This window comes from Lacerta agilis, chromosome 2 (genome assembly GCF_009819535.1).
Source record: "Lacerta agilis isolate rLacAgi1 chromosome 2, rLacAgi1.pri, whole genome shotgun sequence".
Lineage (NCBI taxonomy): Eukaryota > Metazoa > Chordata > Lepidosauria > Squamata > Lacertidae > Lacerta > Lacerta agilis.
The window spans coordinates 104,995,741-105,012,946 of record NC_046313.1 but is presented as its reverse complement, the minus strand read 5'-3'; the positions used below and the strand labels follow the sequence as shown (position 1 = coordinate 105,012,946).

At 47.3% G+C, this 17,206-nt stretch overlaps 1 protein-coding gene across 1 annotated transcript; it reads right to left on the bottom strand.

Moving 5' to 3' along the window:
- Positions 1-5,021: 5,021 nt before the first annotated feature.
- LOC117042097 (proline-, glutamic acid- and leucine-rich protein 1-like) lies at positions 5,022-15,906 on the bottom strand. Its single transcript, XM_033141571.1, has 2 exons — positions 15,733-15,906; positions 5,022-6,428 (listed from the first exon to the last, which is right to left on the bottom strand). Exons 1-2 carry the CDS (start codon positions 15,806-15,808, stop codon positions 5,560-5,562), a joined length of 945 nt encoding a protein of 314 aa, XP_032997462.1. The 5' UTR covers positions 15,809-15,906; the 3' UTR covers positions 5,022-5,559.
- Positions 15,907-17,206: the final 1,300 nt, after the last annotated feature.

Here is a 17,206-nt window from a genome sequence, read left to right as displayed (position 1 = left end):
AAGAACTTGCCATAGTTTGCTGTGGTCGACACAGTCAAATGCTTTTGCGTAGTCAATGAAGCAGAAGTAGATGTTTTTCTGGAACTCTCTAGCTTTCTCCATAATCCAGCGCATGTTTGCAATTTGGTCTCTGGTTCCTCTGCCCCTTCGAAATCCAGCTTGCACTTCTGGGAGTTCTCGGTCCACATACTGCTTAAGCCTGCCTTGTAGAATTTTAAGCATAACCTTGCTAGCATGTGAAATGAGTGCAATTGTGCGGTAGTTGGAGCATTCTTTGGCACTGCCCTTCTTTGGGATTGGGATGTAGACTGATCTTCTCCAATCCTCTGGCCACTGCTGAGTTTTCCAAACTTGTTGGCATATTGAGTGTAGCACCTTAACAGCATCATCTTTTAAAATTTTAAATAGTTCAGCTGGAATATCATCACTTCCACTGGCCTTGTTGTTAGCAAGGCTTTCTAAGGCCCATTTGACTTCACTCTCCAGGATGTCTGGCTCAAGGTCAGCAACCACATTACCTGGGGTGTATGAGATCTCCATATCTTTCTGGTATAATTCTTCTGTGTATTCTTGCCACCTCTTCTTGATGTCTTCTGCTTCTGTTAGGTCCTTTCCACTTTTGTCCTTAATTGTGGTAATCTTTGTACGAAATGTTCCTTTCATATCTCCAATTTTCTTGAACAAATCTCTGGTTTTTCCCATTCTGTTATTTTCCTCTATTTCTTTGCATTGCTCGTTTAGAAAGGCCCTCTTGTCTCTCCTTGCTATTCTTTGGAAATCTGCATTCAATTTCCTGTATCTTTCACGATCTCCCTCGCATTTTGCTTGCCTTCTCTCCCCCGCTATTTGTAAGGCCTCCTTGGACAGCCACTGTGCTTTCTTGCATTTCTTTTTCATTGGGATGGTTTTCGTTGCTGTCTCCTGTATAATGTTACGAGCCTCCATCCACAGTTCTTCAGGCACTCTATCCACCAAATCTAAATCCTTAAACCTGTTCTTCACTTCAACTGTGTATTCATAAGGAATTTGATTTAGATTGTATCTTACTGGCCCAGTGGTTTTTCCTACTTTCTTCAGTTTAAGCTGGAATTTTGCTATAAGAAGCTGATGATCTGAGCCACAGTCAGCTCCAGGTCTTGTTTTTGCTGACTGTATAGAGCTTCTCCATCTTTGGCTGCAGAGAATATAATCAATCTGATTTCGATGTTGCCCATCTGGTGATGTCCATGTGTAGAGTCGTCTCTTGTGTTGTTGGAAAAGAGTGTTTGTGATGACCAGCTTGTTCTCTTGACAGAACTCTATTAGCCTTTGCCCTGCTTCATTTTGAACTCCAAGGCCAAACTTGCCAGTTGTTCCTTTTATCTCTTGACTCCCTACTTTAGCATTCCAATCTCCTATAATGAGAAGAACATCCTTCTTTGGTGTCATTTCTATAAGGTGTTCTAAGTCTTCATAGAATTGATCAATTTCAGTTTCTTCAGCACTGGTAGTTGGTGCATAAACTTGGATTACTGTGATGTTAAAAGGTCTGCCTTGGATTCGCATCGAGATCATTCTATCATTTTTGAAATTACATCCCAGTACAGCTTTCGCCACTCTTTTGTTGACTATGAGGGCCACTCCATTTCTTTTACGGGATTCCTGCCCACAGTAGTAGATATGATAGTCATCCGAACTGAATTCGCCCATTCCTGTCCATTTTAGTTCACTGATGCCTAGGATGTCAATGTTTATTCTTGCCATCTCACTTTTTACCACATCCAGCTTACCAAGGTTCATGGTTCTTACATTCCAGGTTCCTATGCAATACTTTTCTTTACAGCATTGGACTTTCCTTTCGCTTCCAGGCATATCCGCAACCAAGCGTCCTTTCGGCTTTGGCCCAGCCGCTTCATCAGCTCTGGATCTACTTGTACTTGTCCTCCGCTCTTCCCCAGTAGCATGTTGGACGCCTTCCGACCTGAGGGGCTCATCTTCCAGCGTCATATCTTTTATATGCCTGTTGTCTTTGTCCATGGAGTTTTCTTGGCAGGGATACTGGAGTGGGTTGCCAGTTCCTACTCCAGGTGGATCACGTTTGGTCCAAACTCTCTACTATGACCTGTCCATCTTGACCTGTCCATAGCTTCCCTGAGTAATTCAAGCCCCTTCGCCACGACAAGGCAGTGATCCATGAAGGGGGGTATGCATTGAAAATGGTTATTAGCGGACTCCGCAAAGTCCGCTAATAACCATTTCCGGAGAATTCTATATCTTTTGATTTTATTTTTTTTCTGTGAATGTAAAACCAAATTGTAAAACCAATAAAAAATATAGAAAGAAAGAAAGGGAGGGAGCCCCCAGTAGGGGGCGCCAGAGACAAGGACAGGCAGAGTTTGATCCCCATCATCTTCCCTGCAGAATTCTGCAAGGTCAGCACTGAGACTTAAGGAGGATAAGGAAGCAGATAGGCCATGCCAGGAAGGCAGGCCGGTGGGAGGTAGCTGAAGGCAGACAGAGGTTGATGGGGGCAGGACCCCATTCGCCCTAGTGGACCAGCCTCCATTGTCGAAATTCCACCTGGAGAATCCCGGCAACAAAGGGATGCACACTGTTATATACGTTCCTGATTCCAGACACGACCTTTATTGCAAGAAACCTTTGCAAGCTGCTTTGAGAGCCTCTCAGGGCCCTGCTTGCCAGCTTCCCATGGGCGTTGGGCATTGTGGGAACGGGATGCTGAAGTAGCTGGGTCACCGGCCTGATCCAGCAACAAGACTCCCTTCTTATGCACTTATGTTCTTCAAGCAGGTTATGTTTTCCACAAATAAGCAAAATGCATCCATGCCACAACTAGGTGCTGCTTATGTCATATATATGTAATGTTCTGATAATCTTAAATACAACTCTGGAAGCTTTGCTCGAGAAATGGATTTGTTTTATCATATGGAGAGAAGAAAAACTGCAAGCACTCCCTTACTGGACCAAGATCTAGCTTCTGTGATAACGTTTCTCGATCCACCTCCCTTACTTACTTCTTGCTGCAAGCCAATACCTCTTGAAACGCGTCCCACTCTCTCCACACACACAAACCCAACACCTCCTAAACCTTGCTTAGCACTCCAGGGGCTCATTGCTTGGCACCAATTAGATGGTGGTTGGACTTAAGTCTCCCAGGATACCTTAAGAATCACCTGATTCCTTACGCCCTTGCCCGATCTGTTGACGTCTTCAGAGGAGCCCCCTGTTAGTGGTACCCCAAGGCTCAGACATTCATGGCTTGTATCCACCAAGAGCCATGTCTGTGTTCAATATTCTGTGGAATTTCCCTCCCAGTTGAGGACAGACTTGGTGAACTTGGTGAAGATTCTTTTTATTTTCATTTCAGCAGTCATTTTCTGTAAGGTTCCCGCCCGCCCCCAATTTCGAGATTATATTTTAACTGATTTTATTATTATATTGCATCCCTATTGTGCACTTCTTTTATAGAGTAATATAAGGTACGCCTTTGACCAAAATTGTGGAAACCTTTTGGGGAAAGTGTATTTCTGAGGTATGATGGCTCATAAGACCACTTTTTTGGAGTAATACCATACACACACACACACACACACACACACACACACACACAGTGGTACTTTGAGTTGGGACGCGGGTGGCGCTGTGGGTTAAACCACAGAGCCTAGGGCTTGCCGATCAGAAGGTCAGCGGTTCAAATCCCCGCGACAGGGTGAGCTCCCGTTGCTCGGTCCCAGTTCCTGCCAACCTAGCAGTACAAAAGCACATCAGTGCAAGTAGATAAATAGGTACCGCTCCGGTGGGAAGGTAAACGGCGTTTCCGTGCGCTGCTCTGGTTTGCCAGAAACGGCTTTGTCATGCTGGCCACATGACCTGGAAGCTGTATGCTGGCTCCCTCGGCCAGTAACGCAAGATGAGCGCCACAACCCCAGAGTCGTCCGCGACGGGACCTAATGGTCAGGGGTCCCTTTACCTTTACCTTGAGTTACAAACGCCTCAGGTTACAAACTCCGCTAACCTGGAAGAGTTACCTCAAGTTGAGAACTTTGCCCCAGGATGAGAACGGAAATCGTGTGCCTGGGGTGCAGCGGCAGCAAGAGGCCCCATTAGTGAAAGCACGCCTTTAGTTAAGAACGGTTTCAGATTAAGAACAGAACTCTGGAACGAATTAAGTTCGTAACTAGAGGTACCACTGTATCAATGTAATACCATATATATATATATATATATATATATATATACACACACACACACACACACACATATGCAAAGATAATTTAATGAAGAATTTAATGCAATAAAGTTTGTTCAATTATCTGTATTCTATCAAAAGTTAGAGCCAAATAACCAGAAAAGGGAAGCACAACTTGCTTAGGTTGGTATGCAATAGCTTTCCTTCATTTGAATGTAGCCAGTGAGCATGAGTGTTTAGAGAGCCAATCAGGTGTTAGGAGCCATCAAACCTCGGGAATACACTTTTTCCAAAAGGTTCCCACAATTTTGGCCACTACTGTATATAAAATAAATAAATAAAATAGTGAGGTCATGGCCAAGGTGAGATTTGAATCTGGGACATTCCTCCCCACACACACACATACCCTCCAACATTTCTCCAATGTAAATAGGGGTGTCTTGTTGCTGCTGCTGCTGCTGCTGCTGCTGCTGTTTTACTACTGGGTTCCTCCAGCCTTCAGATGGCTTGGGGGTCAGATAACTCCACACCCTCCAACATTTCTCCAATGAAAATAGGGACATCCTATGGGAAAGCGGGGCATTCTGGGATCAAATCAGAAACTGGGATGGGTTCTGTAAATCTGGGACTGTGCCTGGAAAACAGGGGCACTTGGAGGGTCTGCTCACACACTTGACAAAAGGACCTACTATATTGTCTCTCTTATTCTCCTCCCCATTTATTTTGCCTTCTCTATCCTACCAGAGCTAGGAACAGTGCCCCCAAATCCCAGTGGTGGTTGTTCTTGTCTCTTGAACCTTGACTACAGATTCAGGCTCCACGCAGGTACAGGTACTAGTAACCAAACAGGTTTATTAAGCAAGGTGATATACAACTCTTTGGCAGTGCCCTTTGTACAAGCCTGCAGCAGATTCCTAGCTTAATGAAGATGGGGGGAGGGGTGGAATCTGGAGGCTGGGCTGTACTTAAGGAAACAAAGCAGAGTTGATTCATTATGCCCAAGTACAGTTAGGGATAGATAAGTCTGCCCACTAAGATAAGGCAGCGTTTCTGTTCACGCGCAGATTTGGGATGTGCGAATTAGGCAGGCTCCAATTCAAATGCAAACCAAATTGAACTTCTCCTCCGATCCCTAACTACAACACACCTTTGTGTAGCTCTTGGATAGCTGCAGTATTAAATTGCCAAACGAAAAAACTGTGTGTTTTTAAAAGCATATATTGTGCTTACTTTTTATACCTTGTTAATAATAAGAAATAGAGGTGATCTTAAGGAGAAATAGGAGGTTGGGGGAAGGAGACTCCCTGCCAGCCTTCCCTTTTGGCTTTCCTCATTCTCCAAAAAGGTGAGGACTGTTTGGCTGTGCCTGCTTAATAAAATCTCTCTTCTGAGTCTGGGACACCTGGGAGAGAAGCCTGGCTCGTCTGAGGAGGTTCGGGTATGGTTGGTTGGGCAGTAGAGGCTGACACTTCTCGAAGGACTTCAGATCCAGTGGGCTGGGGAGAGGCGGGGGCTATTTGTAAGGGTGGCTGTGGAGAAGTAGGCAGATAAGATCTCCTGTCAGTCGGCTTGGGATCCTCCAGAAGTTTCTTCAGGTCAGGAAACCAAGAAAAGAAGTCATCCGGTGAGGGAGCATCAGAGTTTTCTGGCGCGCTAGAAAACGCTTTCAGCAAGGGCCCCAAGATTTTGGGCAGGTCGGTAAACAAAAAGGAATCCTCGTCGACTGACTTCCCTCCTTCAACTGCCTCCTCCTCTTCAGCGGCTCTCTTGGCAACCAGCCTAATGAAGTTAAGGGCGTCATCGTCACTTGACATCATTTCCTCCTCCTCTTCCTCTTCCAGCTCCTCAGCAGCTCTCTTGGCAATGAGACTGATAAAGTTAAGGGCATCACTGAGGTCAGTTGGGTTTTCCCTTTCCAAAATGTTGATTTCCGCTCCCCTGTTCTCCTTTGGGGACGCTTCCACCTCACTCTCTCCCTCCTCGTTGGCGTCTTCTTTCATGGTGTCTTTTGGAGACTCGGTCGCGCCTATTTTGTCAAGGGAAACAGTCTCATCGTATTCCAGGGAGTCGTCATCACGGTCGGCCTCGTCAGAATCCATTTTAGGCTCATCGGCATCAAGCTCGTTTTCATCCAGGGTCTCCTCCTTCTCATGGTCATCGGCCACCGATGGATTAGCCACGCCGAGGGATACAGGGGCGCTTGTTGCAGCAGTGCTTCGAATGCTCATGCATGTCACACCTGGGAAGGGACCACAAAGGGGAGAGATTGTGAAATGGTGGGCGTATAAACTGAGACACCCAGGCCACATGCCCAAGCCCAATTTGTACATTACGGAGGTTTTTTAGGGACATATGAGGAAACACCATTAGCCAAAGAACAAACAAGTAGTATACTCCCAAGAGATCTGCTCTGTACCACGTGATTTCTCTGAATATGCAGGTTACTTTCTTCTTGCTTCATCTAAGGTGTTGCTCCTGTTGATGCCTCAGGCAGCAGCCCACACACCAATGACTCCCAAGAGATTGATAGTTTAGGTGCAGGCCTCACCCTACTTGTATGGCAAAGGACAATTGACAATGCTTCCTTATCCATCTATCTTCATATCAGTCCTATTATCAGGTGCTGTTCCCATTTAACTGGCTGGACCACATACCAAGTCAGGCCACGGGTCCATCTCAGGTGTTCTGATATGGAGCTTTCGTGGTCCTACCTGGAGATGCTGAGGGATGAAGCTGGGACCATCTGCATGCAAAGCAGATGTTCTACACTGAGCTATAGTCCTTCCCAAAACAAAGGTAAAAGGACCCCTGACCATTAAGTCCAGTCACAGATGACTCTGGGGTTGCGGCGCTCCTCTCACTTTAGTGGCCGAGGGAGCCGGCGTTTGTTCACAGACTGCTTCTGGGTCATGTGGGCAGCATGACAAAGCCGCTTCTGGCGAACCAAAGCAGCGCACAGAAACGCCATTTACCTTCCCGCCGGAGCGGTACCTATTTATCTACTTGCACTTTGACGTGCTTTCAAACTGCTAGGTGGGCAGGAGCTGGGACCGAACAATGGGAGCTCACTCCGTCGCGGGGATTCAAACCGCCGACCTTCTGATAGGTAAGCCCTAGGCTCTGCAGTTTAGACCACAGCACCACCCACAAGTCTTACATGCCCATTCAGTAAATCTGTAGCAGAGCTGGATTTGAATTGTGCTGTCTCTAAGTCCAAGCACAGTTACATGAGTCCTTCTCATTGGCTGATTTCTACATCCAGGAATATTTCAGGCTGTTTAGGAAAAGAAACGGGGTTAAAAAGAACTTCCCAGTATGCTGAATCAAGTTGCCATAGGCATTGTTTCCTCTGAGTAACAGCACCGCATAATCCCAGTGGAGTGGCTCCACTTGTTCTCTGGCAGGAATCTTAAGTGTTTCGCAGGTAGAAAATCAACAGGTACAGTTGCACCTCCTTGCCGGGAAAGCTACATCTGCCTAAAATGTGGATACTAAAGGCACAGGAAAATCAGGCAGAATTCAACCGGCTGAGAATTTCCCCATTACTCTCTCAGTGGTAAAGTTGAAGCTTAACCTGTTGGATTGGCCTGGCCCAAAGAGATTAGATGCACAGAAGCCCTTCCTGAAAATGAAGGCGACATCTGACTTATCTTTAAATGGTAAATGAGTTATTTGTTTATTTAAATATTTTACGTAACACACTTTCCTAATAATACCACACCATATAAAAAACTACAGTACAATAATAACAAAATCATCAATAAATACTGGTTGGTAATACAAAAGACCTAATTTAATAAAGTTGCGGCCTAAATTCTGCCAAAAGCCCAAACAAAAAATGATGTCTCATGTCTGAATTATTTGGGGGTGGCGTTGGGGACCTCCACACGCAAAGGATTATGCAGGGCAGTAGAGCTTGCCTCAGTAAAGGCTCAGTCCCCTCATAAAGGCCGACCAAACCTCTTATTTATTCAGGTCTTAATAGAAGGAAGCACAGCCGTCCATAATTTTAATTGTATGTCTCAGGTACAAAGTGATCCAGTTCCGCCCTGAAACCAATTAAATTGTTTGTCACCTTCAGCACACATTTGCTGGAATGCAGAATTCATAGCTGAGGGATGAAAGCTGCTATTGCTTCATACAGAAGGAATGGGGGCAGGGCTGGCGCGTCCATTTAGGTGAACTAGGCAATCGCCTAGGGCGCCAAAATGGAGGGGGCGCTGGCCAGGCTTGGGCGGGGGTGCGGGACGGGCTAGCAGCAGAGCTGTAGCGGAGAGGTGCTGCTTGAACCCCTACACCACCCCCCGGCTCCCGCTAAAGCAGGCTTTAGTGGGGGGCGGGCGGCGGGGCGGCCGAGCAGCGGCTTTTCCGCTACAGCGGAGAAACCGCTGCTTGCCTCTCCACCCCCCACCTCCCACTAAAGCAGGTTTTGGCAGGGGGGCGGGGGGCGCCAGAAGATTGAACTCGCCTAGGGCGCCAGAAGCCGTAGCACCGGTCCTGAATGGGGGGACCTGGGGCCCTCCAGGTGTTGTTAGACTCCAACTGCCATCAGCCCTAGAGCCAGCATGGCCAACGGTTAGCGATGATGAGAGTTTACTTTATTTGTCCACTGAAAATTTTCAATGATATATATATATATATATATATATATATATATATATATATATATATATGGGATTATGAGGGTTTGAGAGCAACAGCACCTAGAGCACCACAGGTTCCCTGCCCCTGAACTACAACATGCAAGAAAATAACATGATTCAGAATGGGAGGGTTGCTTTTTTTAATATTTAAAGAAAACTCCCCATTTTTTAATACTGAAAAAAGATAATTGTAATGCTTGCTGAATAAATTTATACCCCATCTTCCCTCGCAAAGGAGCCCAAGGCAAAAAACAGATGGTAATGACCGCTCCCCGCATCAAACGGGGTGAACATTTTGCGTGGTCACAAGTAGCCTCCTGTGATCACGGTGCAGCTCCTGGCAGTTGGGTCTGGCACCACCTTCCCAGGTTGGATACCTGTGATCTCCACCTACTCAAGCAGCCGCCCAATCCCGGCTGGGGAGGTGTTGCCGGGGGGATTGGCCAGGTAGAAGGAGGGGTTAGTCAGTACACAAAATAGGAGTTGAGTCATACCTGGGAAGCGGCCATTGGATTCAGAGCTTCCCCACCCACCACTCCCTCATTTAACGTTACTCTGCAGGTTAACCATTTTATTTCCACAGCCACACAGGCACACAGGCGCTGCTATGACAAGGTCGCTGTTGAAGGGCCAGAAAGGACTTTCCCTGCATTGGCAGGTTTCGCCTTTCCCATAGCAATTCGTCACAACTTTGGCAGTTGCAGGCCTTGGGTGGAATCCTTTAGTCATCTACAGAATGGGGGGGCATGGGGCGGTGACCCCCGCCCCCATTGCGGCATCGATAACACAGTTCCCATTAAAGGGGTCTCAGGGGGAGGAATTGGCCATACGCCCAGAGGTTGTCACTGCTCTCCCCATCCAGCGGCGCAAACAAGGGGGCAGGCTATCTGCTTGAACATATGTTCTCCAGAGCTAGCCCACTCCCCACTCATGCTGGATAACCCTGATATTACACAGCACCCCGGCTGGGGGGCTGGGAAGGATAAACGCCCAATGCCTGAGCCAATGTCTCCCTACATCTTAATATTAATAAAGTTGTGGCCAATTTAATCCCATAGAACGTTGTCACGTGTCATTATTTCCCTCAGGGGCTGCCTGGGGTTTGGGGGACCCCCCCCACTGCCTGCTCAATTGAAGGGGGGAGGCTTCAGGCCTACCTTGATGGACGAGAAAGCCAGCAAAGCTCTGAAGCTCTGAATCCCTCCTTCTACCTGGCCAATCCCCCCAGCAATACCTCCCCAGACAGGATTGGGCAGCTGATTGAGTGGGTGGAGATCACAGGTATCCAACCTGGGAAGGTGGTGCCAGACCCAACTGCCAGGAGCTGCACCGTGATCACAGGAGGCTACTCGCGACCACGCAAAATGTGCACCCCATTTGATGCGGGGAGCAGTCATTGTTAAAACCGCATTATGGAAGACAATCTTACTCGGCTACGAGTGATCGCCAAAGAAGACACTCTCTGCAACAAGGGTTGTCGTATTCTTGTTTGCCTTTTGTTGTTGTCATGTTCCTTTCTTAAGAATGTGTGTGTGTGTGTGTTTGTGTGTGTGTGTTCCTTTTGGGAGGAAATGATGAATAAGTGAATGAATTGGTGGAGATTTCTTCTTATGCTTTGAAAAGAAGCATTTTTAACAAAAGCATGACGAGGAGAGGCAAGGCTGAACTAGTGTTCATTTGCTACTAGGCATGCTTGTCATTTCAGGCGTAAGCGGACTTCACCCTGTGGCTGAGGGCTGTGATGTGAGCTTTCTTCTGATGTTGCAAATCAGCCAGAAATAATGCCATCCAATTCAGGCACTCCTAAATCCCCATCAACTTCAAAGAAAAAGCTGTGTAGACATTCTTTGCTCTTTTAGCAAAGTTGGTTTTTTATTTGGCTGGTTTCTGTCTTAGTCTAGTTAGAAATTATGACCGGTCATTTTAGCATGTGATGGCTTAGCAAAGCAGCTTGATTTTTATATTAGGATTATGGGTTGAATTATGGTGCTGGAGGAGACTCTTGAGAGTCCCATGGACTGCAAGAAGATCAAACCTATCCATTCTGAAGGAAATCAGCCCTGAGTGCTCACTGGAAGGACAGATCCTGAAGCTGATGCTCCAACACTTGGGCCACCTCTTGAGAAGAGAAGACTCCTTGGAAAAGACCCTGATGTTGGGAAAGATGGAGGGCACAAGGAAAAGGGGATGACAGAGGACGAGATGTGTTCTCGAAGCTACTAACATGAGTCTGACCAAACTGCGGGAGAAGGTGGAAGACAGGAGTGCCTGGCGTGCTCTGGTCCATGGGGTCACGAAGACTCGGATACGACTAAACAACAACAACATTATGGGTTGTGCCCAAGGTTAGCCATACTCAAAGAGTATACCCATTGAAATTATTGAGTGTGGCCCACTTAATTTCAGTAGGGTTAATCTGGGTAGAATTTATTCAGATGCAACCCTATGGTTTGTGAAAGGGTCACACACACACAAAATCTCCATCTGAATTACTGGAGGTGAAAGGTGATGGTAGTGGTCCCAGAATGCTTCATATTAGAATTGCCACAAGACAGAACAGTGGGAAAGTTGGGTGAATGCCTTGCCAACCTGTCGTCTCTCATCCAGGAGGACTGTCCCCCTCGCCCGCATCACTGTTTAAATTCAAATTAAGGGCTCCTGATCATAACAGCAGAAGAAGAAACTGAACCGAGTTCAGTAAAACCATGGACCAACGCTTACTTGGAATGGATCAGAACTAGGGGTGCATGAGCATTTCATTCTTCAAGAATCTTGATGTGAATGAACTTGATCCGCAACTCCCAGACTAATGTGAACACTGGAGCACAGATACAATTTGGACTTTTCCCTTCTATGTATTTTGCAACACAGTTCTAGGCTTTTGGAATTGCATACACACTGAGAAAATGCTTTCAAAAATACAGTGGAACCTCGGTTTTCGAACGTAATCCATTCCAGAAGACTGTTTGACTTCTGAAACGTTTGAAAACCGAGGGTCAATGGGTGGTCGGCAAAATCCATTGGGGGGGATGGAAAAACATGCAGTGGAAGCCATTCCACTTCCAAGGCGCATTCAGAAATGGAAGCAATTATTTCTGGGTTCGCGGCATTCGGGTTCCAAATCGTTCAGCTTCCAAGATGCTCGAAAACCAAGGTTCCATTGTAGGTATTAAAAATTCAATTTTTCAGACAGACTATAGATTAATGCAAAAAAGGGAAAGGGTCCGAATGAACTAATGAATGAACACACACCCAACTAACAGAGGCTGGAAACATAATGATCCGTTGATTTCTTATTGCGTTTTTGTGAGTTTCCCACAAGCATCTGTGAGAACAGGATGCTGGCCTGACCTAGCTCTTATCCTTGATCACAACATAGGCTGAATGCCAGCGTCTGAGCATCCCACAGATTGGCAGCACCCATGTAACCAAATTTGTAGTGCTCATAGCGAATGGTTCTTGAAGGAGGATTTGATAGCGTTTGAACATGGGATACTAACATCTTGGCAGGCATTAAACTCGTTAAATGTCTTCAGCTTGGCCACTCTCTTTCAAACACACCAACTTCAAAGGGGTAATTATGGGTTACAATTAGAGATGGATGATCCCTTGGGCACACTCGAGAAGCAATCTAGTTTCACAAGTCTAACAAACTCGACTAGTACTTCTCCTCCTCCTTGGGGACAGGAGCTCTGCAGCCCCAGAGCCACACATGATATGCCAACTCAGACACAGGTAGATATGGCCCCACAGCATTGGCCACATGATGCAACTTCTTTACTGAAGCTAAGAAGCTTCGGGTTGGGACAGTGCCTGAGTAGGAGACTACTCTTGAAAGACCTACATTGGCTCCCGGTACGTTTCCGAGCACAATTCAAAGTGTTGGTGCTGACCTTTAAAGCCCTAAACGGCTTTGGTCCAGTATATCTGAAGGCGCGTCTCCACCCTCATCGTTCTGCCCAGACACTGAGGCCCAGTGCTGAGGGCCTTCTGGCAGTTCCCTCGCTGCGAGAAGCCAAGTTACAGGGAACCAGGCAGAGGGCCTTCTCGGTAGTGGCACCCGCCCCGTGGAACACTCTCCCACCAGATGTCAAAGAGGAAACAAACTACCAGACTTTTAGGAGACATCCGAAAGCAGCCCTGTTTAGGGAAGCTTTTAATGTTTAATAGATTGTTGTATTTTAACGTTCTTTTGGAAGCCTCCCAGAGTGGCTGGGGAAACCCAGCCAGATGGGCGGGGTATAAATAAATTGTTGTTGTTGTTGTTTGGGGTCTCTTTATGTAGCCTCCAACACAACTGTAACAAAAATCAGGATGTGTGTCTTTTGGTGCGGCGCTCTTGTGGGAGCCAGCACCTCCTCATCCCTATAATAATAATTTCATTATTTATACCCCGCCCATCTGGCTGGGTTTCCCCAGCCACTATGGGCAGCTCTCAGCAGAAGAGTAAAAGCACGATGAAACATCAGACATGAAAAGCTTCCCTAAACAGGGCTGCCTTCAGATGTCTTCTAAAAGTCAGATAGTTGTTTATTTCCTTGACATCTGAAAGGAGCGTGTTCCACAAGGAGGGTGCCACTACCAAAAAGGACATACCGGGATCAAATTAGAAGTCCGGGTGGCTTCTGTAATTCCATGAATGTCCCGAGCAAATGGGGACAGTTTGAGGGTATGGGTGCCATGGAAGAAAGATATAAATAAGCAATGGCAAACCTGTTGACCGGCTGATTTGACAACAGCAGACAGGAAGCGAACAGCGGCCACGGAGGTTTGGCACCTGCACACGTCCCCCTTGGGAGAGATGCTTCCTGGTTGCTCAGCAGACTCTAGAAGGTCTCTGCCTGAGATCTTCTTCTGAATTCCACTCCCCCCACCCCCCACATCAACCTCAGGGGGAACCTTTTCCCCAGCACTTCTTAGAATTGTAGAGTTGGAAGGTACCACAAGGGTCATTTAGTCCAGCAATATACAACATTCTTTACAATCGGTACCGGCTCATCTCTAGATTCGGAGAAGTCTTGGGCAAGATGTACTAGGTGGGCCCATTTTAATATTGCCTGTTTCTGCTTTCCTGCTCCCACTGGGAACGAGGGGCTGGCGCTCAGTGTCCTCATTCTTGCCACTGCTTGCATGCGAGGAGCGGGCAGGTGAAGAGGCATTGAAGAGGAGTGCACCCAAGAGACTTCGGGAGTTGGCAGCAGCCCCTGTGCAGAGAAGTGGGCGCTGCCAGATGCCCAATAATACCAATGCTTGATGCGATCGCTGTTTACAATTCTTACAAATTTAATTCTTCCGACAACCTTCTAGGTTAGGTCAAGGGATGCTGTCCAAAGCTATCCAGTGAGCATCATAATTGAACTTGGATATTAACCTCCCCTTCCCTCCCTGTCCAGACGGAAGCAGCAACCCCCTGAACAGATGCAGCGACTGGCCAAAGATCACTCAGTGAGCCTCATGGCCGAGTGGAGATTTGAACCCTGGTCTTCCACGTCTGGTGCTGCTCTAACCACTACACCACACAACTGCATGACCTAGATGAAGCCAAGTACTTCTACCCCTTACTGATTTCCATCTAAAGGTTAATAAGCGTGTGTGTGTGTGTGTGTGTGTGTGTGTGTCTCGTTTACATTGTTAAAATCCTTTTTCACCCATCTGGATAGCTTTGGATGAGTTACTTAGATCTATTTCACACAAATGGTGCTTTAAAATAAGACATTTCTCTAACAAACAGGTATGCTGATTGCTACAATTCCTTCAGCATCTCTCCAAACTGTGGCTCTCAGAGATGCTGCTGAACTAAAATTCCCCTCACCCCTGACCATTGGGCCAGGCTGGCTGGAGCTGATGGGAACTGGAAGTCCAAAAACATTTAGGGGGCACTGTTTAGACCCACCCCCTTGCTCTAAATTTGCAGGCAGTGGGGAATGAAGAACAGTATCAGCGTTTGAGTCAACTCAGCATTCCCTCAAGCATCCTAACCTGCCGGGACACAGGACCATTTCCCCCCTAACATAGTTCTTAAGCATTGTGGTGTCCAGTCATATATTTCAAACCTGCTCCTAGGGTAGCTCCTAGACCCCAACAGGCTCCATTTTTTTTTTCAGCCCAATGAAAGTAAGCCTTACTTCTTTCCAGAAGAGAAAGCCGTTGCAGGGCCCAATATGGCACTCTGAGCGAGGACAAAATTTGCATCTCTGCCACCACCACTCCCCCCCCCCAAAAAAATTATTATTTTCACAGGAATTCCTTTGGCTAGTTGCTTTTTATGGACATTCTCAGTAGATACCCATATAAATATAGGATGATGATGATGATGATGATGATGATGTACCGCCTCCGTTCAGTGCCTTGTATGGGGGAAATCTCTGCACTGCCCAAAATCCACCACTGGCCATTGTTACAGTATTGGGGGGCTGGGGGCAGGAGGAACCGCGGAACTGCTCAACACTGTTTCCTTGTGACATTACTGGCTGTAGCACCACCTTTTGCGTGACTTAAAGGTCTCTTCCCCCCCCCCATCCCACCCCCAACCTGGCTGGATCCCACATCATCCTGGGAAGCAAAACATACCGGAGGAACAGTCTTTGCTGCTGGGAGCTAAAAGCAGCCAGAAATCAGCTCCACTTCCTCCCATAATCTGTTACAGCAAAACCAAGAAAGGGTCTTGTGGCTCCTTAAAGACTAGCAGCACGATCCTAACCGTCCGTGTCTACTCAGAAGGAAGTACTACTGAATCTCAGGTAAGTGGAACTAGAATCGCAGCCCATTAGACTTCACAAGCTCCTACACACTGCCAGTGTTTAATGTGCTAATGTTTAAGGAGCCACAAAACTCTTCATAGCCCTGTTTTATTATGTTCTCTCCCCCCCCCCCCTTGGGACCACCCTGTCAGTTACCTACCTTGAAAAAGAAGAGCCACTGCCAAGACAAAGGCAGATTTCACCCCCAGGGGCATCCTGCCCGAACTGAGCTTCATCCTTTCTGTTTTGGCAAGTTCAGGACCCCGCTTCGTAAGTCAGGACCAGCTCCGCGCAGAGAAAATTCCTCCAGATGCTCTCAAAAAGTGGGGGTGCTGCTTATATCCTTGCTAATGGGATGAAGGGCTGGGTTTCCCAGACTGCCAGGGCGTGGTGCGTTGCTATCACCTGCAAGGAAGCGCCTTCCCTGGTGTTTCAACAGAGCAGACGCAATGTTTGGAGAGCATCCTCCTACCAGGAATTTGGCAAGAGGAGACGGGAATGACGAAAGGAGCCCGGCCGATGGAATTGTTTGGGAATGGAATTATTGTGGAACAGTAGCATGCATTGGCAAGAACGTTAAGGAGAACTCAGCCGTGTCAAGCCCAGCCCTGTTTGGTCCAGCATCCTGTTCTCAAGTTAGCCAACCACATGCCCATCATAAGTCCCCACAAGCAGAGACGGATTTAGGGGAGCCCGACCAGTTTGGTCACTGGGTTGCCGAAACTATTATGTAGAATGGAAGACAAGAGGCGAGGGGGGGGGGACCCAAATTTTGCTATCGCACAGGGTGCCACTGAAATTTGAGACACACACCCAAATCCACAAGTGTGACCCGGGTGCAACAGCGTTCTCTCCACTTGTGGTTCTCAGCAACTGGCTTTGAGAGGAATACTGCTTCATACAGTGTGGAGTAGTGGTTAAGAGCAGTAGACTCGTAATCTGGGGAACCGGGTTCGCGTCCCCGCTCCTCCACATGCAGCTGCTGGGTGACCTTGGGCTAGTCACACTTCTCTGAAGTCTCTCAGCCCCACTCGCCTCACAGAGTGTTTGTTGTGGGGGAGGAAGGGAAAGGAGAATGTTAGCCGCTTTGAGACTCCCTCGGGTAGTGATAAAGCGGGGTATCAAATCCAAACTCTTCTTCTTCTTCTTCTCGAAGCTACCAACATGAGTCTGACCAAACTGTGGGAGGCAAGGGAAGACAGGAGTGCCTGGCGTGCTCTGGTCCATGGGGTCACGAAGAGTCGGGCACGACCAAACGACTAAACAACAACAACAACAACAGTGGAGGGAGAACATAGGCATCACAGCTATCAGCCATCAATAGTTTTAGCCTTCATAAATTAGCTCAACGCTTCAATCTGCAGAACCTGAAATTCTGTGAGTAACTCACAATGTCTGTTCTGCATTTGGTCATGCCTTTTGTGCGGGAGCACCTGTACAGTGGTACCTCTGGCTACGTACTGGAGGTCCGTTCTTAACCTGAAACTGTTCTTAACCTGAAGCACCACTTTAGCTAATGAGGCCTCCCACTGTACTTTGGAACTCCCTGCCTAGTGACATTCATTAGGAAGGTGCCATCTTTGTATTCTATTAGACGCCAGCTAAACAGCTTTCTATTTAGGTGGGTCCATCCA